Below are 19,333 nucleotides of genomic sequence, written 5' to 3' on the forward strand. Positions count from 1 at the left end.
CAGTCGTGGAGATCGAGACCAAATAGTCTTGTTCTCGTATAAATCTCACAGGGCTCTCCTTATCAATGGAACCCTCTCATTCCCTCCCTTTTTCACTATTCGCGCTGCCACCTGGGCTCCGAAAGGTCAGCTTCTTGTGGAACAACTAGGCCATCAATGCTCTCGCGAGGAGTGTTGCCCAAAAGGGCCTCGCGATCCTTCTTTTCCTTTTCTGCCCTCGATTCCTTCCCAGCTGCTGTGTCGTCCTCCTCCTCTGGTACAGCTACGAGACCTCGGTCGCTCGTCCAGCTCGCTGCTCGACCGCTACTGGCGCCCCTTGGGCGAGTTGGTGTGAGTGTTGCTCCAGAGTCTTGGGCCTCGCCCAGAGCTCCAGCGTAGCTGAAGTCTCCGCTGCCGATGCGTTCTTTCGTGGCGGAGCCGCGACGTGCTACATAGTCGTCGAATTGGGTATCACGCTTGTGTGAATAGACGCTTGGTGTTCGCTGGACGGTGCCCATCTCGACAGATTCACGCTTTGAGATGATGCTAGCTCGTGACGATGCCGAAGAAAAGCGCTTGTCGGTAGACTGTCGAGCGTATGAAGTATCACGCTCAAGGTCGTCGTTGAAACCATAAGGCTTGACGTTGACAGGGTGTGTATAATCGTCGTAAGCAGAAAGGCGACGGTATCTTCGCACAGAGTAGAAGACCAGGACGAGTGAGGTGATGCTAAAGTACCGCCAGTCAGTGCAGTTCGTGTTCAAGCCAGGCACCGTGGATTTACATAAAGGCACAGTCTAAGCCAAGAGCGACGAGGGAGTAGTGCTTGTCGTGTTTCTCGGTATAGACAACCATATCAAGCGCGAGAGTGGCGATCGCGCAGGTCAACTTTATGACATGTGTGAATAGCATGGTCCACGGAGTCAATGCCTCAGCGAAGTATTTGGCGATTTCGACGAAACTGCATAGAGATGCAACGAACCAGAGAGCTACATTTGTAGCCTCCCACCTGTTCACAGTCAGTAACACTGCTGCATAGGATCAGGCATTGGGCTTTCTCGTTGACTTACACAATCTCAATTGTAGGATCGTCGTTCTTCTTGTCGCTGTCCTTGTTCACCTTCATGCTGTCGCCCAATCTATAGGCGAAAAGTCCCATCATAGACATAGACAAGCCCAGCTGAAGAACCCATGTAGGGGTCATAACTATTGGGCGCCATTTTGCCCGGTCGAATTGTGCCTGAGCACGATGGTTTCCACTGATGAGCATCGTGAGGATGTTTTATTCTTTGTGCCCTTACGCTGTGGTGATTTCTGTGGGGACCAAAGCTCAGCAGTTGACTCGGCAGCGTAGTTGTCCGTCTCTTCCAGAGTATTCCTACTCAATGGTGGTTGGTGCTGGCTGGTCGTTTCTCATGTAGAAGTTCTGTTGTCATCAACGTGCAGTCGTAAGAATGCTCTTCTTGTCACCGTCGACCAGCGTGCGTTTTGATCTTAGAGCATCTAGGATTCTTAGCCGTTAAAGGATCATTCAGGCGTCAGCGAACATCCACCTCCCAAGGGGGTCAGCCTCTTATTTATTTATTGAACAACCTCTTCGGCGGGCAATGCCAGCCTACAACTGTCCAGTCTCCCATATCCCCGCAACTCAACTCAGCCCTCTTCGATATTCATGGCGCCAGGTCAGGGATAATGAGCCACCTCCTCCACTATTGTGCAGTTTACACTGGGGTTGCTCAACTGGAATTGGGCTTAGTGCTGACGGAGGGCTGCGGCTGAGAGTGCTGTTGTAGGTAGAACTTTGCTGACGGCGGGGAGTGAGAACGGTGACAGCTCAGAGGTCGAGGGACTTTGAGACCCCCAAGTTTGGGGCTAGTAATTTGCTGGGCTAGTATCCGTAGGATGAAGAAGACGAGGCTCAGTGGTTTCGGACTCTCTGCGAATTGATTGTCAGAGAGTCGTCCACACAAAGGTGCAGTCTTCAATTCAGTTTGGGGGGAGCTGGACAGTCTCGGACTCAACTCAGCTGGGCTTGTCAGCCTCAAGCCATCAAAACGGGCGAGCAGCTGGCCTAGGCAAAAGCAAAACTCAGCGGCCTCTGGGCATTGCTTTGATGGAAGGATCTGTTCCATATTGGCGCCATGCTTAGGCGCGAGGCTGCGCAGCACCCCTAGGGTTTGTGGAAGAGGCATTTTCGACGTTCATTCATTCATTCACCTCATCTCATCTCATTAGGCCCTGGTTCTCGAAAGCGGCAAGGCTGACTTTGGGTTTCATCGGCGGGAAAAGCCAAGCTAATTAGGATGAACAACTCCACTCATTCAGCCCTGTAAATAGAAACATGACCTCCACTACTTAGACCAAAAGACGGTTGAACAACAAGCAACTAATAACCACGATCGATCTTACTAAGACGTCAGGAGGAATTCCTGGGCTGTTGGAGCCCGCTTGGAGCAATGCCACATCTGCATACGTAGTGGCATTCAGGCGTCAGGGTTTGATTTGAGAAGCAGAGCAGAACAGAGCAGAGAGTGGCGGTAGCTCCAAGGTGCGACGAGTGGGGGCCGAAAGGAACCTAGACAAGACAAGACAAGGCAAGACAAGGCAAGGCAAGGCAAGAGGTTGATTGGTCTGATGTTGCTGTCAAGTTATGAATTGTTATTTGTCGGTCAGCATAAGAACGGAACGGAGTTGAACTATCTCCGCTACTACCACTACCTATCTAGGTATCCTTAGCCCGTAGCCCGCAGGAGTGAGATCATGGGTTACCGAGAATACATTCCATTCTCAGTTGATGTCGTCAAAATTTAGGAATATCACCTTGGCTGCCCTCGTCTTGAAACTGCGCCTCAATCCTCTACCAACAATAAGGCTTCTTACGGTGATTGCAAAACAAACCCAGATACAGCTTCGGCCATTTGGCCACAAGATGACTGCCTCCCAATAGCCAATCTATGGAAACTTACGGCCTCACAGGGTAACTAACATAGTACCGAGATAAAGAGTGTGTCTGTAGTGACATGGTGATCGCACCGAGTTTTCAAGCGTCTACAAGGTTGATCGAGGGTGTCTATGACACCTAGAAGGCAAGTCACTGCATAGTTACAGCTTGATATAGATACTGAGGGCCTGATAGAATGGTGACAAAAGGTCATTATCTATCTCTAGACATTCGTTCGCCTTTCTGGCTGAGTAAACAGGAGCCTCACGCTTCAGGGATTGACAACCCCTTCACTTCTGCCTTCAACATTCAAGCATGAAATATTTCAACTGTTTTGGTATGCATTGCGAATTACCATGGCACCCAACTTAGTTGATCCATAGAAAAGACTATGACAGGCAGGATACTAGGGAGCTAGCCTATCCGTAGTGACTTGTCTGATGCTGACAGCTCCTATGAGCAGGGTCCGTGGTACATAGCGAAATTGGAGAACGTAAACAAAATACATGAATTAGATCCTCTTGTTATTAATGACGTCCAAACTTCAAATGATCAAGCTTGAAATGTCAGCGCAGGCTATTCCATAGGCAGAACCTTTTCGGGATGACTGCGTTTAAGAACATGCATGCACTCTAAAAAAGGCCCATGATGATGATTATAATTATGATTCCACAAAAGGCCCAGCCTTACGACGTGAGCAGTGCTCCCATCTCTCGCACCTTATCTCCTATTCTGTACAAGCCAAGTCCAAGCACTGCAATTATTGTTGTCATTCGTCTGTTTCCTCAGCCCCCGGGCTTCTGCTTCAAGAGAGGCATCCGTCCGTGACTTCATTATGGGTTCCCAACTCTACAGTTTCTCTAATTATTGCTTCTGCTGCTGCTTCTCCTGAGAAACCGCGCGTCTCTTGTGAGAAACGTGTCGCTTCCGCTGGGCGAGGTCTCTCTTCTTCTGCTCGAGATCTCGCTTCTTAGCGGGCTGGACGACACCAGCTGTGTCGAATGGCACAACGACTCCATCTGCGTTTGTCATGGCCGGAACATTGACATCGACTCGGCGGACTGATGATAGTCAGCCAACAGTAATACTTGAGAAGGCAACCGTCTACTTACCAAGTGAAGCTGAAGAAGCCGAGACAAGGGCGACCAAGGTGAAGATAGAGAAACGCATCTTGGCTGATATGAGTTGCAAATGGGCTTTGGTGGGAACAACAATTAAGATGTCGGCCTGCGACTAGAAGAAACTTGAAAGAGAGTAGTGAAGAGTGGTTAACAACGACTAATGTGGGATGCACAGCATGAGGACTTCTTCACTTGACGAGAAAGGGCATGACTACTTATAGTATGTACATCAGCGTACAGCTTCTCCTTGCTATGAGCTTGCGTAAGTGTTTATGGGGTTGCAAAACTCGAGACGGTTCCGAGACGTGTTTGGGATGTTCTGCCAAGGTAGTCAAACGTACCTAGATCTGCTCGGAACTCTGAAGAAGCGTACTCATGAATAGAGCCGTATCCGGGCAACGATATCGGATCCTGTTTGAATATTACAACTCAATCGGCATTTGAGATGAATCATCCTCACAGCTCCATAGTCGCAACTGAAACATTACCCGGAGTCTGTAACTCCGGGGTGACGATCAAACTAGCGGTACTTGACCATCCGGTAACAAAGTGATACTCGGGTCGGTATCAGGTTACAGGCGAAGCCTTGCCAAGTTCCCTAATGGCATAAAACGGTGTGTCGCTTCGGATCTCGTTAACTTTATCTCTTTTGACTGATTTCATATTTCGTCCCTACCTAGCTTGCCTACCAATCTATCCCTGCCATCCATCCAGTTATAATGCCGTTTGGGCGGTTACCAACTGTAGCGGGGCCGCTCCGGAATCGTGGGGGAATCAAACCTGAGGTACGGAGCACCTAGGTATGAATGAATGTGTGGGTATAGGTGGCATGGAATGGAAGCTTGCACCCCCAAGAAAGCTCAGAAAGAAGCTTGAGGGAATGGAAGCCTTGGGAAAGCTTGAGCTTCCATCATCTGGCAGCTCGGACTTTACAGATTCGATTCCATTTGTTCAGAAGGGAGGTCAGGTATCTTAGTGTCCCAAACCCCTCCTCGTGGCGCTGTTGGCCGAACGGGCTGTATTGGTCGTTTAGCTCTGTTGATTACTGCGCCCAGTAAAGTTCAGCCAGGTCCCACTGAACCATCAACAGAACTACCCCTCCATCCGGTGCATCTCTCCGTTTCACGGTCACTCACCTTCGCTCTCCAACCTCTCCTCTGACTCTACTCTCGCTCTTCCGCGTTCCGTTTAGTTACCTCTACGTCTGACAAGATCGTATCGTTCATGCTGTTGCTGGGAGGCATACTCACTCAACGCTTCAACTACCTTCTCTCCTCTCAGTCGCCTTATCTCTGATAAGTCTCCTGACCTTTCTCAGCAGCTCTTTCGTCCACTCTACACCCCGATGGCTACCAGGGATCACTGTCTACTATGCTTTGAGGCGCTGGAGGCTCATCTCACTCACCGCAAAGCTCTGACTTTGGAAGAGATTCAAGAATCCTCAGCCTCTGCCTCAGATCTAGAGCCTGCTGCTCCAAAGACCCTTGACGATCCTAGTCTTCGGCATCTAGCGATCCCTGATGCCAGCGCTTCTTCTTCTTCCTCCTCTTCCACCTCGCTAGGTGCTTCCACACCTGCCACGAGCACCTCTTCTCTTCCTATCCCCCCAACATCTGCCCCGCTATTCGTGACATGGAATACGATGGAGGATGGCGAGCCCGTGCTGCGAGGTTGTATCGGCACATTCGAAGCTCAAGATCTAGCTGAGGGTATCCCGGAATACGCCCTTATCTCTGCCCTTCAAGACACTCGCTTCTCCCCAATCAGAAAGTCCGAATTGCCTACGCTCCAAGTCGCGGTCACACTCCTGACCGATTTTGAAGAAGTCGATGACATATTCGACTGGGAAATTGGCGTTCACGGCATCCGACTCTCATTCTACGATCGTGGCCGCCGTTATGGCTCAACCTACCTCCCAGATGTAGCCTCCGAGCAGGGATGGACTAAAGAAGAAACGCTCTTCAGTCTCATCCGCAAGGCGGGGTGGACTGGTAGTCGAGGACGCTGGAAAGACTTGGACCTCAAGGTCACACGCTACCAGGGCAAGAAGACTATTCTGGAGTACGCTGATTACAAGAAGTGGATTGACGAGGCGTGAAGAGGTGGCTAGAGGGTAAGAAGATGCTTCTAGACATAGAGGCCCGGCGTTTATGGCAATGCAGATGTGATTATCGGTGACACATTTTCTCTCATATTTGCTCAAGAGGCAGAGCTGGGTTTGTAAGCATTCGCATCTAACAGGCAGCTACAGACAATAAACCTCATGATTGATTTCAACGTGCAGGATTGGGTGGCTATTCACAACGCGTTTGCTGGTTTGCTGCAATTTCCGTGATTATGGAAAGTCATGACTTACAGCCTCCCTGCCACATTCTCGATGACTGTGGCTTCCAGAGCATAAACTGACCGTATTTGACGATCCTCTTCTGGAAAGCAAACTAGGCACCATCGCCAGATATCCTACGTGAAAGAGCATCAACCGGCTCAATATCTGGTTTCGATGAGACTGGTGTACAGGCCAGTGTCCTGATTAACCCACGTTTACAAGCAGAAGTCAACAGCGCACTAAGCAGCAAACAAGTGGTCAAGGTAAGATAGTATCATCAGTCCCGGCGGTGTTAGAACCAAGACAGTAGCGCACAAGCATAACTCCATGATGTCAGATGATGGAAGACATCCTTTCCCCAGAACAAACGCGTCCTCTGTAAAACGATAAAGAAGATAAAAGACCAAGCCCTTCGCCAAGACGCCGAGATATCCCTGGTATATAATGATTTTGAAGCCTTGTGAAATATTCCTCCCAACGAACCCACACAAACTCTCCCAGCATTTTGCTTATCCTGTTCTCACAATGCGCTTGCCCGAGTTCACCAACATCGCAGGCTCTTCCAAAAGCCGTTATCCTTCTTCCCTCCCACTCTGTCGCCCTGAAGATTCGGGCCTCGCACTCCAACCGCGCGCTTCTCGATGTCGCTATCGGTCGGAAGAGGCGTCAGCGGTTTCGTCATACCGCGGGCATTGAACTCTGCTGCGTCTGGACCTGTATCAGCAAGTCGTCGAGCCTCAACCACCCGGCGCACAACCAATGCAAACGTCTCTTCGATGTTGACTTCCAGGCGCGCACTCGTCTCCATGAATCCACACCCGCGCTTTCGGGCCCATTCAAGACCTTGAGCCGCAGGGACTTGTCTGCTCTCTTGCAGATCGCACTTGTTGCCGGCGACGAGCTTGACAGGAGGGATGGTGCGGGACCGCGTATCGTGACCTGAGCGCAGACCAGCACGGCGAGCGCGGTCAGCGTTATCAAGACGAGTCTCTGCTTCCATATCGATAAGTTCATTAAAATGCTGCAGGGCATCTAAGGAGTCTTTGGATGTGATATCGTAGACGAGGAGGAAAGCATCGGCGCCGAGGTTCGAGGAAGCCCACATGCCACGGTACTCCTCCTGGCCGGCCGTGTCGGTAAGAGATAGGTGGTAGGTAACACCATCGATGCGGCGCGTCACGCTATATGAGTCCTCGATAGTCGGGTCGTAGTCTGAAGTCCATTGCGAGCGAACTAGGCGCAGTGTAATGGAGGACTTTCCGCATCCACCATCGCCGCAGATCGTGATAGATATAGGAACAGGTGTCTGTGTCGGAGCCGTCATGTCGGAGGCTGCGCTGAATCGTTTATGAACCGAAAGTGAGCGTTGAAGAAAAAGGAGATTTTTGCGGTATGGTGGTACTGGGTGGTAGCCCAAGCGGAAGCTGTAGGGCGATCACAATAGGCACCGAAACGCGCCGCTTGTGGATCGGATGACAGGAAATTCTAGAATGATTCTAGATGCGGTCCAAGGCCTTTTGGTGCAGTGGAGTTGTATTGTTGGAGCCGAGTTCTATTGTTTTTCGAGTCGAGTCAGGTGTATGATATCGTTTCGATCGTTCTAGTCGTGTCTCGTCGCAATCGGGTGCAAGATCTGTACGTGAGCGTATGTGTATGGTATTATAATATGGAAGTGGTGATCAATGCTGTAACGTAATGCAATGTGATGTGATGTGACGCTTCTTGGGGGTCCGAGTTTCTGGCCAGATAATGATAATGTGTAATGCTGAGGGCTCAGCCGGCAGCTCCCTTTGGGGTGAGTGAGTGAGTGAGTGAGTGAGTGAAAGAGGGGCTTTTTTTGTTCTGAGACAGCCGAGTCCAGGGTGAGAAATATGACGAATGATGGTTGAAGTCGATGATAGATGATATGTAGGTAGTCTAGGTAGAGAGAAACAGGTGCTGATCCCTTTCGTCGACCCTTGGGAGCCTGATATTGCTCGTCTTATTTGTTACTTGCTTCCTCTGGAGTCAATGGGAGGTAGGTTGTCTGCTGCGATAGCCACGATATAGGACTGACTGACTGTACGGGCGGTAAAGGGAATGAATGACAGGATAAAGGAAACAAAGGGAAGTGAAAAAGTGAAGGTGAAGAGAAAAAGTTTGCTTTTTTTTTTTTTTCTTCTTCCCCATGTACGTCTCTTGTCTCTTTTGCTTTTTCCTTTTCCCTCTCAAAAGATACCAACCATGGTCGGCTGCCCCTTGTTCGTGGTGCGGAAAAACGGATGAAGGTACCGCGTTGAGTTGAGCTCTTAGTTCGGTGCGATACGGGCTACTACAAGCTGGAAACCTGGATTCAGAGCTGGATAGCGCCAGGGGGGGGCAGGGCAGACGGGGCACGACAGGGATGAGGACGTTTGTGGCGTTGGCCGGCGCAGGGGTAAAAGGTAAAAAATGGGTACTAAGGCAAAGATGCATAAAAAGATATGTACCTACTTTTGGGCATCAGCAAGTACTGTACCAGTATGTAATTGATGCTATGAATGTCGGGCACTGATTTATTATGGTGCTGCACATCTATTTCACATGCAAGGTACGAAACAGTTCGTGATCTGCATACTTGCGATTGATGAGAGTACAGTAAGTCTCTACTCCGTATCCAGCCAAGCAACCTTCATCATCACGACCGCCTCCAGCACACCATCGCCGTCGACATCGCCATATATCACCATCCCGGGATGCTGGTATGCTTGCGTGATGGATGTGACGGGACAAGGATAATTAAAAAAGACAAGACATCAAAATTAGGGGCATTCATCTGCATCAGTTCTTCACTCAGTCTCGGGGCTCCATCCCCCTCCCCTTCCATCATCCCAACGCGTCAGCCATCTTGTAGGCGAGCTACTCCATCATCCCATGAATGTTGCAGCTGTCGATAAGCTTTTGAATAAAATCAGTAGGTGAGGTACCTACCTAGCCAAAGCACAAAGTTAGGTAAGTAGGTTACCTTACATTAGTACCTAGGCTTGGTCAGGATCCCAACGGTGAAAATGTGGGGAGACTTGAAAACGGAGTCGGGTTTTAAACTTTTAATATCGCCCAGAGCAGGCCTGAGTTATAGGGACAAAGCTGAAGCCTGAAGCCTGGAGGACAAGGACAAGAACAGGGCGGGCAATTGATCAACAGATATATTTCCTCGCTTGGAACCTTCAAACTTGCGAGTTCTCAGAGTCGCAATCGGGGTGGATAATAGATGCAAATGCAAGTGACTTTGTACTATTGTAGAGAGGTCGGGTCAAAGCTCAAGCTCATCACAGCCAAGAGTGCGAATCAATGCTCATCATGGGAATAAGAATAAGCATGCGCAATGCGGACAGACGACAAAGTATCTGTGGTTGCCACTCCGCGCGTTATCGGTCTTACAGATTTGCTTGGTGTTGTTCAACATCGCTCAGATCAGAGCTCTCTGTCTATCTACATACCTACCTTTGGTATAAGCGATGTGACAGTGATTGTGAAAACCTTGCCAGGTGACATTCCGGCCTGCCTTTTTAGTCTTCACTCTTCAGCGTCTACTTTTAATATCATGTACGGAGTATCTCTAAAAGCACAGTCGCAGTCACAGTCTCATCCCATCCCATCCCCCACGCACTGATGAACTCAACAGGCTCACCACGCTACATCTCATCTCTTCTCGTTTCATGACAAGGTTTAGGCTCTCCTCCGTCGCCCGTAAATTGACTTCTGCGCACAGACAAGTCTGAGATATGAGTAGTATGTACTCCGTCTGTTCGTATGCGCAAACCTATCATTAATATCAGGCGAACAGTCTAGGTCGATTGCGTTTGTAGAAACATGGTTGGATCCTACCCTCGAAGGGCTCGAGCCATCCATCGTTCGAGTCCTATCTTGGCCACAAGTTGTTAGACAATGTCTCGGTTCTTGTCAGGGTAAATGCAAATAACTAGTGTGTATTCGTTCCCCCTGCCCTCACTGATCAGATATAACTTCACAGTTAGACTGCAGGGGTTCGTTTGGTGGGTGGTTTACCCAAAATATGATGTCCTCCTGATCTTCATGTTCAAGACACAGATCTGAGACTTTGTTCTCTTTCTTAGACCGATTGTCTCATATGAAAAGGGCAGCAGCTGGGTTTGGTACCCTATACGTACTTGATGACGCGATCACGGACAGCGAATCAACTGTCTGATAAGGTTAATGGCAAGGTCAACGTCAAGCAAGATGAGGTCGAAGGATAATAAGAAATTGAACAAGGGTTGAGTTGGACCAAATCGTTTCAGTTGAGCTGACAGTAACCCAGCTCCAGCCTTAAGACAAGGCTCTGCAAGCGAGAACGCGGAGCGAGAAGCGATTGAAACTTTCATCGTTCCCGGCTTTCCCCCTCTTCGTCTATCTTATCCTCAGCTTTCAACTACTAGCTAAAAGATGGCTAACGTAGAAATGTTGATATCAAGTCGTGCCTGTTCAAGCCTCGGTTGTCAGTATTTAGGACTTTGCCGTTCAAGAATGAACATTTCTGACATGCTCGGGAAAGACTCGGTTGATCGGACGGGAAATCCCTCGCAGAAATCACCAAAAGTCACGAGACATTGGGCCATTGCTGCCATCAACGATGTGGTCCAGTCTCTCAAAGTTCTTTAGATGACGAGCTGGTTTTTTTTCTTTTTTCTTTTTTTCTTTTTTTCACTCTTATTGTGTCTCATTCCTCAACATTCTACTCCGTAAACCCATATTATACTTCACTGAAAAGTAGTTATATTTACTCCAGGTTACCTATAGTTCGATCTCTCACTTTTCTCATCCGATATTAGCCCGTCATGACTGTGACCAACAGCCGCAATGGGAACCCCTCCATAACCACCCTCCATAGGGCTGAAGAAGTAAACGATGTGAGACATGACACGATCTCAACCTCTGAGCTGATTGGTCGCTGACGTTACACCACCAGCTCATCGATGCTGTGAAGGGTCTCATTGTCCCTTACATCAAGGCTGCCGATGACGCCGCAGCAGAGCGTGCCACAGGGAATATTCACCCCAGTCCAGCTGGTGTCAAGAATAATGTCCTGGTAGACTTTCAAAAACCACAGGAGCTTGCTCAACGACTCAAGTTTTCCTTGCCAAATTCGGGTCAAGGTAAGGAGGGGCTGTTGGAGATTATCCAGCAAGTCCTTCAGAACAGTGTCAATACTTGGGACCAGGGCTTCCTTGATAAACTATATGCAAGCACGAACGCAGTATGTCACGATATCCATGGCTTCATCAGTTGATCATTTTTCTAAACTATCATAAATCAGGTCGGTGTGGTGTCAGACATGGTACTTTCAGTGCTAAACACCAATGTACGTTACAGCCCCTGTGCACTATCAGTAGCAAGCATTTAACACCCTCTAGCTCCATGTGTTCCAAGTTTCTCCCGCCCTCACCATCGTTGAAAAAACCACAGCAAAGACCCTGGCACACTTGTTTGGTTTCACTGGATCAAGAGCAGGGGGCATCTCCTGTCAGGGAGGAAGCGCCTCAAACTTGACGTCCCTTGTCGTTGCCCGGAATACTTTGTTCCCAGAATGCAGAGCTTCAGGCAATGGTAACCACGATTTAGTCGTCTTTACAAGTGCTCATGGGCATTACTCGGTTGAAAAGAGTGCCATGATATGTGGTCTTGGTTCGAACAGCGTCTGGCCTGTTCCTGTGGATGAGTTTGGATGCATGAGGCCGGATGCCCTGAGGGAGCTGGCCATCCGTGCCAGGAATGAAGGCAAGACACCCTTTTATGTGAACTCGACGGCTGGAACCACTGTCATGGGCTCATATGAGCCATTCGAGGAGATTTCCAAGATTTGCAAGGAGTTTGGCCTCTGGATGCATATCGATGCAAGCTGGGGAGGCCCTGCTATCTTCTCGTCGAAACAAAAGCATAAGCTCAATGGCGCCCATCTAGCCGATTCATTGACAGTGAACCCTCATAAGATGATGAACGTTCCTGTCACATGCTCATTCCTCCTCGGACCAGATATGAACATTTTCAACAGGGCCAACCGCACCGCCGCAGGCTATTTGTTCCATACCAGCGATGGCGATGATATCTGGGATCTTGCAGATCTAACCCTGCAGTGCGGTCGCCGCGGTGACAGTCTTAAGCTTGCTTTGGCCTGGATATACTATGGTGCTGCAGGTTTTGAGAAGCAGATCGACCACGCCTTCGAGCAGGCTGAATACCTTGCCAGTCTCATCAAACAGAGTGACAATTTTGTGCTTGTATCGCAGGACCCTCCCCCTTGTTTGCAAGTTTGCTTCTATTACTCCCCCGAGAGAAATCTGTCTCATAACAAAGAGGAGAACACGCTCCGAACCAAGACTATGGTTGAGAAGATGATCCTCAGAGGCTACATGGTTGATTATGCCCCTGGTCCAAATGGCAGCTTCTTCCGTGTTGTGGTCAACTGCCAGACTCTGCCAGGGACAGTCGAGGGCCTTGTTAAGGCTCTTGAGGAAGTTGGACGGCAATAGTTAGACTATAGAAGAGGTAAAAGTCGACATTACGCTAGACAAAAAGGAGTATTATTTGGATTATATGTAGGGTAGATAGGTAGAATGATACGCATTATGGCCACTATGACTCAAACAGGGTATTGAGAGAAACAATAATATGGTGTGTGGTAACAGTCAAGACATTGCCATGGCTCTATTCTTCATGTCACAGTGTAAAAATATCCAAGCTACAGAAAAGGATTGGTCAATCGTTCATGTTTTCCTTCACGCTCGGCTTGCGAAACCTGACTGTTTATGTTTAATTTGAAACCACAGGATAGCAGACGGCACATCGGAGCTCCCATTGGCATATTTCAGAATGATCCTATAATACAAAGTTATACAATAAATAAGAAAGGGATATTCCATCAACACCTTTTTTTTTTAAGGGATTAAACAGGCTACAGATAGTCAAAAGCAACTGTATTCTCAGGATACAGGGTAGCTGACACGATAAGCTTATCGTATCGAGACCCATTAATTTATTCACTACCAGCCTTCAACGTCACGAGCATGTGTCGCATCTTCAACCTCATCCCCAGCGCTCTATCACAATGCCACCTAAACGAATGACAGCAAACCCGGTGAAACCAGCGCGTTACCGCGCTGGTAAGCCCACAGGAGCAGAGTCTGACTCAGATTCCGACGCGAGCGAAAACGAAGAGTCTAATGAGCCAGCGCTTCCACCTCCACCGAAAGCGACCAGCACGGGCAAAATTTCATCAGGCAACCTAGGAAAAGTCGACCTCGACGCTCGGAGGAAAGAAGCGGAAGCTGCCGAAGAACGGAGACTTGCCAAGGAAAAAGCCGAGCGCCTCGCTGCAGAGGAAGGTTTCGTGACAGAGGAGGAGGAAGAAAGTGAAGAGGAAGAAGACGACAATGAGGAGGAGCAAAGTGAATCCGAAGAAGAGAGCAGTGAGGATGAAGCTCCACGAAGATTAATGATTCGGCCCAAATTCGTACCAAGAAGCCAAAGGGGAAACGCCAAGACCCCTGCACAAGAAGAGGAAGAAGCACGGCAGGCCGAAGAAGAGGCCCGCAAGAAAGCCGCTGACGAGCTTGTGGAAAAGCAAATAAAAAAGGATCTTGCCGCTCGCGCAGCAGGCAAAAAGCACTGGGATGACGACGAGAACGAGGACTCGGACGTGGATACAACAGACGGGCTAGATCCAGAGGCTGAAGAAGCAGCTTGGCGCGTTCGCGAGCTCAAACGTCTGAAGCGCGCCCGCACTATTATCGAAGAGCGTGAAAAGGAGCTTGCAGAAGTTGAGCGTCGACGTAACTTGACCGAGGAGGAAAGACAAGCCGAAGACGAGGCTTTCCTCGCGCAACAGAAAGAGGAAAAGGAGGGCAAGGGCAAAATGTCATTCATGCAGCGTTATCTACACAAGGGAGCATTCTATCAGGACGAGATGAAAGCAGCTGGTCTGGATAAGCGAGACATCATGGGCAGTCGTATCCAGGACGACGTGCGGAACCGTGAGGCCCTTCCCGAATACCTGCAGCGTCGCGACATGGCCAAGCTGGGCCGTAAAGGTGCAACAAAGTACAGGGACATGCGTACCGAGGACACAGGCCGATGGGGAGATATCGGCGATGGGCGAAAGAGGGACGGCGGGCGATTTGAGGAAGACGAGCGTTTCCGACCCGACGATGACAGGTTTCGCCGTGACGAACGAAGCGCAGGCGGTGCCAATGCCATTCCTCTAGGTGACCGCAAGAGAGACGATCGGGATGAGAGAGATAATGGCCACCGAGATCAAAGAGATAGGGCCAGGGACACTTATCGATCAAGAGACGATGGACAAAGTCGACGTAGATCACGGTCACGGTCACGGTCACGGTCACGTTCGCCACGACGCGAAAATGATAGAGATAGAGATGATTACCGGCGTCGTAAACGCAGTACGTCACGCGACAACGAGCGGTACGAGAGCGACAAAAGACGCAGGGTGGATGCCAGATGAACTCGGCCTGCTCTTGTTATACTATTAATAATACCCAAACAGCCATGGTATGTGCCTTGCATTTGGCTTCTTTTTTACGTGTCTCGTGAGATTACATGCAGTACTGGACTCGTACCCAGCTATGCTCTATATTCTGATAATCTCTACACGAGCACGATCGTATATTTGATGACCCATCATATCTTCGCTACTCCCATTTGAAACTGGGGGAGGATATAATGCCATTCGTGCATAGGTACCTGCGCCGCGACGCTTAGAAAGGCAGCCAGGATTGATAAGGAGGACACTCTCGACGACCTGAAGTTCAGTTAGTGAGAACGAAGACAAAAAAAAGGAGCCAAGAGACATACTTTTGCAAATGGAGGTAGTAAACTCGGCACGACCATGACATCTGGCCTGACATTCACCATCTCTCCCAGTTCAAGATAGCTCAAATCTAAACCAGCACCAGTAGCCAAACCATCTTCCGTGCCAGTTTTAGGTAACTTAGAGCGATCTGTAGGAGGAAACAGCGGGAAGTAATGTCGCTGCTCAACTAGATACCGACACAACCGACTCATGAGATCAGTGCCAGGTTGTCCACCACCGCGAGACACAACCTCTTCCGAGCGGAGCTGGGAGAGGACATCCTGCGATGAGACACCAAGGACAAGTTCGTTGATCGAAAGAGTCATAGGGTTCGTGACAATGCGGACCATTTTGGGAAGGCCGAGTTCCTTACGAGGAATCGAGTCTTGAGGCCATGAGACATGTTTTGACAATACGTCGCGGACTGACGGGACAAGGATGATGGTGATTTGCGGGTTTGAGGCTGCAAGGCGGTTGAAAGCGGGAGCAACAAGGTATTTAAATACTGTTGCCATAGTAGCTGTATCGGGGTCAAAATTTGCCTCCTCAGGAAGATCGAAATCTCCCGTGGCAATAAGGGGATGATCAATATCGAGGAACGGCCCTGTGAGGACAAGCGCATCTGCATAAGTATCACCTGCTTGACTGCACAGTGCATGGAGTGGCTCAAAATCGAGATTATCATCAGCGGTATAAGGACCAGAGGCGTAGAGAATGCTCAAAGGTGCAGGTTCTGAATCTTCGTCCATCGCATCAGGACCACCACGGAACCTCCCACGATGCCCCTCGAGTGCAGAAAGCGAAGATGCAGCACTAGGAAGTAGAGGAACCTCGAGAACCTCCTTCACGACAAATTCGTTCCCTGAGGCGTTGGCACCCCGAAAAGCGACGATTTGGCCGGGGAAGAAGCTCCATGAGCGGATGTTGTCCATTTTTAGCGGTACCCGCAAGCCCATCCCTGTTCGTCTGGAGGTTTCCAAAACCAGTGATGCAGCATTTAGTTTTCCTTCTGAGGAGTCAGAAGCGATACGGCCAACAGCCACGACCTCAGTTGTACTTTGCGCAGCAGCACTGCCGAATTCGTTCTCATCGATCTTATGATGCTGCTGTATAAGAGCCATGAAGTTGTCGATCCGGTCATCGAGAATTTCGCTGGCCTCGGAGAGTTTCATGGCCAATGGCTTGTATCCCAGCTTCTTTTGATCTGAGGCAGCTGTGAGTTTTATTCGAGGCTCGGCGAAGGGCGCAATCGGTGGTTCGGCTGCACTGAGGCGATCGTTGAGGATTTCAACAGTCTCTCCTGGATTTGCTCGATCACTGAACGATGTGGGCCTGGATGCTGTTAGCAAGGCCGATGCAGTTGGCGAGACGAAGTAACATACGGTAGTCCATTCAACGACTTGAGCTGCTCACTCATACCTGTAGCTGGCGAGCTCATCAGCCCCTTTGGCGTCTCCGTCTTTCTCTTAACAGTACTGCCACTCGCAGCACCCCTATTCAACTTTGCCCCCGACGCTGGAGTGCTGGGAACAAGCCCATCTAACATCCCAAAAACATCGCCGCCCTTTGCTGTGCCTCTCGGTGTGTTGGCTACCTTTCTCTCGGTCTTGACCTGAACTTTTCGATGGCTGTTTTCGAGCTCATCTTGGATGCTCTGCTTGAGGTTCCTGAGAACTTCAAGACTAAGGGCCTGAGCATCAAGATCCAATTTTATACAATACGACTCCCACTTGAAAAAGAGATCCTCGGCCGAGAGGCCATGAAGGCGCATAATGGATTCCAGTTCGCTGAAGACATCAGGCTCAAGCGGCTTGTTGGGGGAGAATCGGCTTTCGATTTCGTCCGCCATCATGGGCGATAGTAAAAATCAAACGCGGTTGTTTCGTAGCAACTCGAGATTTCCGGCAAAGACAAAGGTCGTATATGGATTAAAAAGATGGTATTGGTGAAGGTCAAAACGTCTGGAGGGGTCAGATGTGGGCGCGACGAGACGCGTCGTATCACAGGTAACTAAATTCCAGACCGCGTTAAGTGGTCAGAAATTAATGGTACAGTGCTGCCAATCATGCACACGGTCAATTTTCTATAAAATGGGCTGGCCATAGTTATCATGATCAGAACGACTAACTACTCCTAAACAATAGGAAACAGACAGTCAATGCAGGTATATCAAGGCTTATAAAAGAATGTACTTAATTAATCAGTCATTGCTTTCTTATGCTGCAATTTGCTTCTAAAACAGGCATTTCTCGGCCACTATCGAGGTATCGTATCCGCTATGAATAAACAAGCGCCGGTACTTTCGTGTAATTGTCCAAACGCCGTCTACTTGGCATAAGCCCGTCCCAGAAAAATCAACCTATCTATTCGTACCGTCGTACTCTTCATGGACCTGTTGACTAACAGTGCTGTAAAAAAGAACTCGAAAAACAAGCATTCGAAGCAAAGAAAACGTCTGTAACCATTCTTTACTTCTCCTTCTCCTGGACAGTACTTTTGTGTTCAATACCGCCCCATTCAGCCCAGACATCATCTGAACCACCGTAGGTGAAGTTCACATTACCATCTTTGGGGGATGAACTTGGCGCAATGCCGTCGGTGCTGAGAAAACTGCCAAAGTCACCTAGACTGGCAGGGTCTGTATCTAGCAGTGGGAGCGTGGAAAAATCCAAAGTGCTACTCGCCAAGTCAAAGTTTGGCTCAGAGAGCAACTGCGTTATGGTTCGGCTCAGGGGAGTATCGAGGACACTCTCTAACTTGCTCTCCAGATTCAGTCGTGGGCTGCGCCTAACGCTCGCAGGACTTCTGGTCGGCGTTTTTTGCAGAAGCGCCTGTTGGCTAGGAGACAATAAATCTCTCACTGATCGAAGAGATCGCGAGACACTGCGTGTGATAGGTCGATGGCTGGGTGTGGGACGTGTCGGGGTTTTGAAGAGAGCCGAGTCAGCATCGGCCTTGGATTTGGGCGGCGGCGTCGAAGGACGAACTGGGCTGTTAAACAACGCCTCTATGTCATCATCCATGATGAGATCTTCGCTCTGAGCATCGCAAACTGCATTCTCCTTTCCACAGATCTCCTTGTTTTGCCGACAGTCCGCTGCCTTAGTTACGTTGGCATCGATCTCTCCCAAGGTCTTTGGTGTACCCTCCTTACGGGGTGAAGGGAAGAGCAGGCGTCGAGTGCTTCCCAACTCGTCATCAAGGTCCATCTCGATGGGACTGTCAGCAGTCCCAGTACCTCTGGAAGCCCGGGAATGGGAGGAGCCTGGGACTGACTGACTCATGTTCTTAGTATGGCGCCCGTCAGCCGCCAGTAAATGAAATACATTCTGCATGGCTGCATCTCCGTCAACTCGTGATCCCATAGAGATAACATTAGCCTGCTTAGGGGATGAACGCTCGACCGGGCCAATGGAGTCTGTGGCTGGGAAGGTTTCTGAAGGAGGATGGGGCGCCGAAGAACTCTTAGTACGGGCACGTTTTGCCTGCGACTCAGGGCCAGCGGATCCCCGCTTCTTTCGACTCTGGCCCAGAAGCCCGTTATCCCATTTGTCCTGTGGGCGGTGGTTGTGATATTTAGACATCCATATACCGCAGGGATTACAGAGCAGTTTCTCTGACCAGTCATTTCGATCATCACCGAAACCAAGCGCTTTCTTGATAAGGCGGTGGGACAGGGGATTCTTGTCCTTATCCCGTTTCAGAATCTCAATGGCAGTAACCCGGCCAGGCTTCTCTGAGTACTCTACGCTTTCTGGTGCTCCGTCATGTTCCTGAACCCAAATCTTGCGCCAGGTTGGGGTCTCAATGGCACCGCAGTTAGTGCAGAACGGAGGCATCTCACCAGCTGCGATTGCAGATTCTAGCCTCTGTTTAATGGAGTCCTTCTTGATTTGGTTCTTGTTGGACTTGTAGGGCGGGGACGAGGGCATAGGAGGAAAGTCGCTCTGCGGAAAGATTGCTTCTGACAGTGTAGGTAGAGTGTTTGTAATCAAATATGTCTCAGGCGGTCCCAAAGGGTCACTGGCAGCAATCGGTTTGGGGGTGCTGACCGATTTGGAACGACGAAGACAAGTTGTGGTATCCGTGGAAGGGCGGGGCGGTTCCGCAAAAACAGACTGTGA

General features: G+C 49.6%; 9 protein-coding genes across 12 annotated transcripts; 3 read left to right on the top strand and 6 right to left on the bottom strand.

The window, feature by feature from the left end:
• Nucleotides 1–95: 95 nt before the first annotated feature.
• On the bottom strand, nt 96–1,249 carry FVEG_08154 (hypothetical protein; the record flags this gene model as incomplete). The annotated part of the gene is made up of 3 exons (XM_018896990.1): nt 96–708; nt 764–988; nt 1,050–1,249. The coding sequence occupies 3 exons, from the start codon at nt 1,247–1,249 to the stop codon at nt 96–98; spliced, it is 1,038 nt and encodes a 345-aa protein (XP_018754541.1).
• Nucleotides 1,250–1,715: 466 nt separating this feature from the next.
• Nucleotides 1,716–2,171, bottom strand: FVEG_16261 (hypothetical protein; the record flags this gene model as incomplete). Its single annotated transcript, XM_018905500.1, has 1 exon — nt 1,716–2,171. The coding sequence occupies one exon, from the start codon at nt 2,169–2,171 to the stop codon at nt 1,716–1,718; it is 456 nt and encodes a 151-aa protein (XP_018754542.1).
• Nucleotides 2,172–3,562: 1,391 nt separating this feature from the next.
• FVEG_16262 (hypothetical protein) lies at nt 3,563–4,960 on the bottom strand. 4 transcript variants are annotated; one of them, XM_018905502.1, is made up of 5 exons: nt 4,718–4,960; nt 4,502–4,663; nt 4,383–4,452; nt 4,033–4,252; nt 3,563–3,981 (listed from the first exon to the last, which is right to left on the bottom strand). In XM_018905502.1, the coding sequence occupies exons 4-5, from the start codon at nt 4,088–4,090 to the stop codon at nt 3,785–3,787; spliced, it is 255 nt and encodes an 84-aa protein (XP_018754544.1). In that variant the 5' UTR covers nt 4,091–4,252; nt 4,383–4,452; nt 4,502–4,663; nt 4,718–4,960; the 3' UTR covers nt 3,563–3,784. The 4 variants fall into 4 exon arrangements, with proteins under 4 accessions (XP_018754544.1, XP_018754543.1, XP_018754545.1 ...); XM_018905501.1 differs by having other exon boundaries at nt 4,383–4,663; XM_018905503.1 differs by lacking the exon at nt 4,718–4,960 and having other exon boundaries at nt 4,383–4,704.
• Nucleotides 4,961–5,146: 186 nt separating this feature from the next.
• FVEG_08155 (hypothetical protein) lies at nt 5,147–8,045 on the top strand. The gene has a single exon (XM_018896991.1). It carries the CDS (start codon nt 5,387–5,389, stop codon nt 6,137–6,139), a length of 753 nt encoding a protein of 250 aa, XP_018754547.1. The 5' UTR covers nt 5,147–5,386; the 3' UTR covers nt 6,140–8,045.
• FVEG_08156 (hypothetical protein) lies at nt 6,421–8,533 on the bottom strand. Its single transcript, XM_018896992.1, has one exon. It carries the CDS (start codon nt 7,689–7,691, stop codon nt 6,909–6,911), a length of 783 nt encoding a protein of 260 aa, XP_018754548.1. The 5' UTR covers nt 7,692–8,533; the 3' UTR covers nt 6,421–6,908.
• A 2,480-nt stretch (nt 8,534–11,013) lies between these two features.
• On the top strand, nt 11,014–13,061 carry FVEG_08157 (glutamate decarboxylase). Its single transcript, XM_018896993.1, has 4 exons — nt 11,014–11,253; nt 11,313–11,600; nt 11,661–11,705; nt 11,758–13,061. The coding sequence occupies exons 1-4, from the start codon at nt 11,182–11,184 to the stop codon at nt 12,871–12,873; spliced, it is 1,521 nt and encodes a 506-aa protein (XP_018754549.1). The 5' UTR covers nt 11,014–11,181; the 3' UTR covers nt 12,874–13,061.
• A 307-nt stretch (nt 13,062–13,368) lies between these two features.
• Nucleotides 13,369–17,412, top strand: FVEG_08158 (hypothetical protein). The gene has a single exon (XM_018896994.1). The coding sequence runs from the start codon at nt 13,449–13,451 to the stop codon at nt 14,859–14,861; it is 1,413 nt and encodes a 470-aa protein (XP_018754550.1). The 5' UTR covers nt 13,369–13,448; the 3' UTR covers nt 14,862–17,412.
• FVEG_08159 (DNA polymerase alpha subunit B) lies at nt 14,775–17,197 on the bottom strand. Its single transcript, XM_018896995.1, has 3 exons — nt 16,592–17,197; nt 15,212–16,541; nt 14,775–15,158 (listed from the first exon to the last, which is right to left on the bottom strand). The coding sequence occupies exons 1-3, from the start codon at nt 17,059–17,061 to the stop codon at nt 14,988–14,990; spliced, it is 1,971 nt and encodes a 656-aa protein (XP_018754551.1). The 5' UTR covers nt 17,062–17,197; the 3' UTR covers nt 14,775–14,987.
• A 30-nt stretch (nt 17,413–17,442) lies between the features above and the next one.
• On the bottom strand, nt 17,443–19,141 carry FVEG_16263 (hypothetical protein; the record flags this gene model as incomplete). The annotated part of the gene is made up of 4 exons (XM_018905505.1): nt 17,443–17,465; nt 17,583–17,601; nt 18,197–18,546; nt 18,802–19,141. The coding sequence occupies 4 exons, from the start codon at nt 19,139–19,141 to the stop codon at nt 17,443–17,445; spliced, it is 732 nt and encodes a 243-aa protein (XP_018754552.1).
• Between the last annotated feature and the right edge of the window lie 192 nt (nt 19,142–19,333).

Source organism: Fusarium verticillioides, chromosome 3 (genome assembly GCF_000149555.1).
Source record: "Fusarium verticillioides 7600 chromosome 3, whole genome shotgun sequence".
NCBI lineage: Eukaryota > Fungi > Ascomycota > Sordariomycetes > Hypocreales > Nectriaceae > Fusarium > Fusarium verticillioides.

What these genes read in the sequence shown, in the direction of transcription:
- FVEG_16262 (XM_018905502.1), bottom strand. Translation starts at nt 4,090, where the DNA reads ATGCGTTTCTCTATCTTCACCTTGGTCGCCCTTGTCTCGGCTTCTTCA. An exon ending in GGCTTCTTCAGCTTCACTTG is followed by an intron (nt 3,982 to 4,032) that starts GTAAGTAGACGG and finishes GACTATCATCAG; the next exon opens with TCCGCCGAGTCGATGTCAAT.
- FVEG_08155 (XM_018896991.1), top strand. Translation starts at nt 5,387, where the DNA reads ATGGCTACCAGGGATCACTGTCTACTATGCTTTGAGGCGCTGGAGGCT.
- FVEG_08156 (XM_018896992.1), bottom strand. Translation starts at nt 7,691, where the DNA reads ATGACGGCTCCGACACAGACACCTGTTCCTATATCTATCACGATCTGC.
- FVEG_08157 (XM_018896993.1), top strand. Translation starts at nt 11,182, where the DNA reads ATGACTGTGACCAACAGCCGCAATGGGAACCCCTCCATAACCACCCTC. An exon ending in TATATGCAAGCACGAACGCA is followed by an intron (nt 11,601 to 11,660) that starts GTATGTCACGAT and finishes ATCATAAATCAG; the next exon opens with GTCGGTGTGGTGTCAGACAT. An exon ending in TTTCAGTGCTAAACACCAAT is followed by an intron (nt 11,706 to 11,757) that starts GTACGTTACAGC and finishes AACACCCTCTAG; the next exon opens with CTCCATGTGTTCCAAGTTTC.
- FVEG_08158 (XM_018896994.1), top strand. Translation starts at nt 13,449, where the DNA reads ATGCCACCTAAACGAATGACAGCAAACCCGGTGAAACCAGCGCGTTAC.
- FVEG_08159 (XM_018896995.1), bottom strand. Translation starts at nt 17,061, where the DNA reads ATGATGGCGGACGAAATCGAAAGCCGATTCTCCCCCAACAAGCCGCTT. An exon ending in AAGTCGTTGAATGGACTACC is followed by an intron (nt 16,542 to 16,591) that starts GTATGTTACTTC and finishes AACAGCATCCAG; the next exon opens with GCCCACATCGTTCAGTGATC. An exon ending in TACTACCTCCATTTGCAAAA is followed by an intron (nt 15,159 to 15,211) that starts GTATGTCTCTTG and finishes ACTGAACTTCAG; the next exon opens with GTCGTCGAGAGTGTCCTCCT.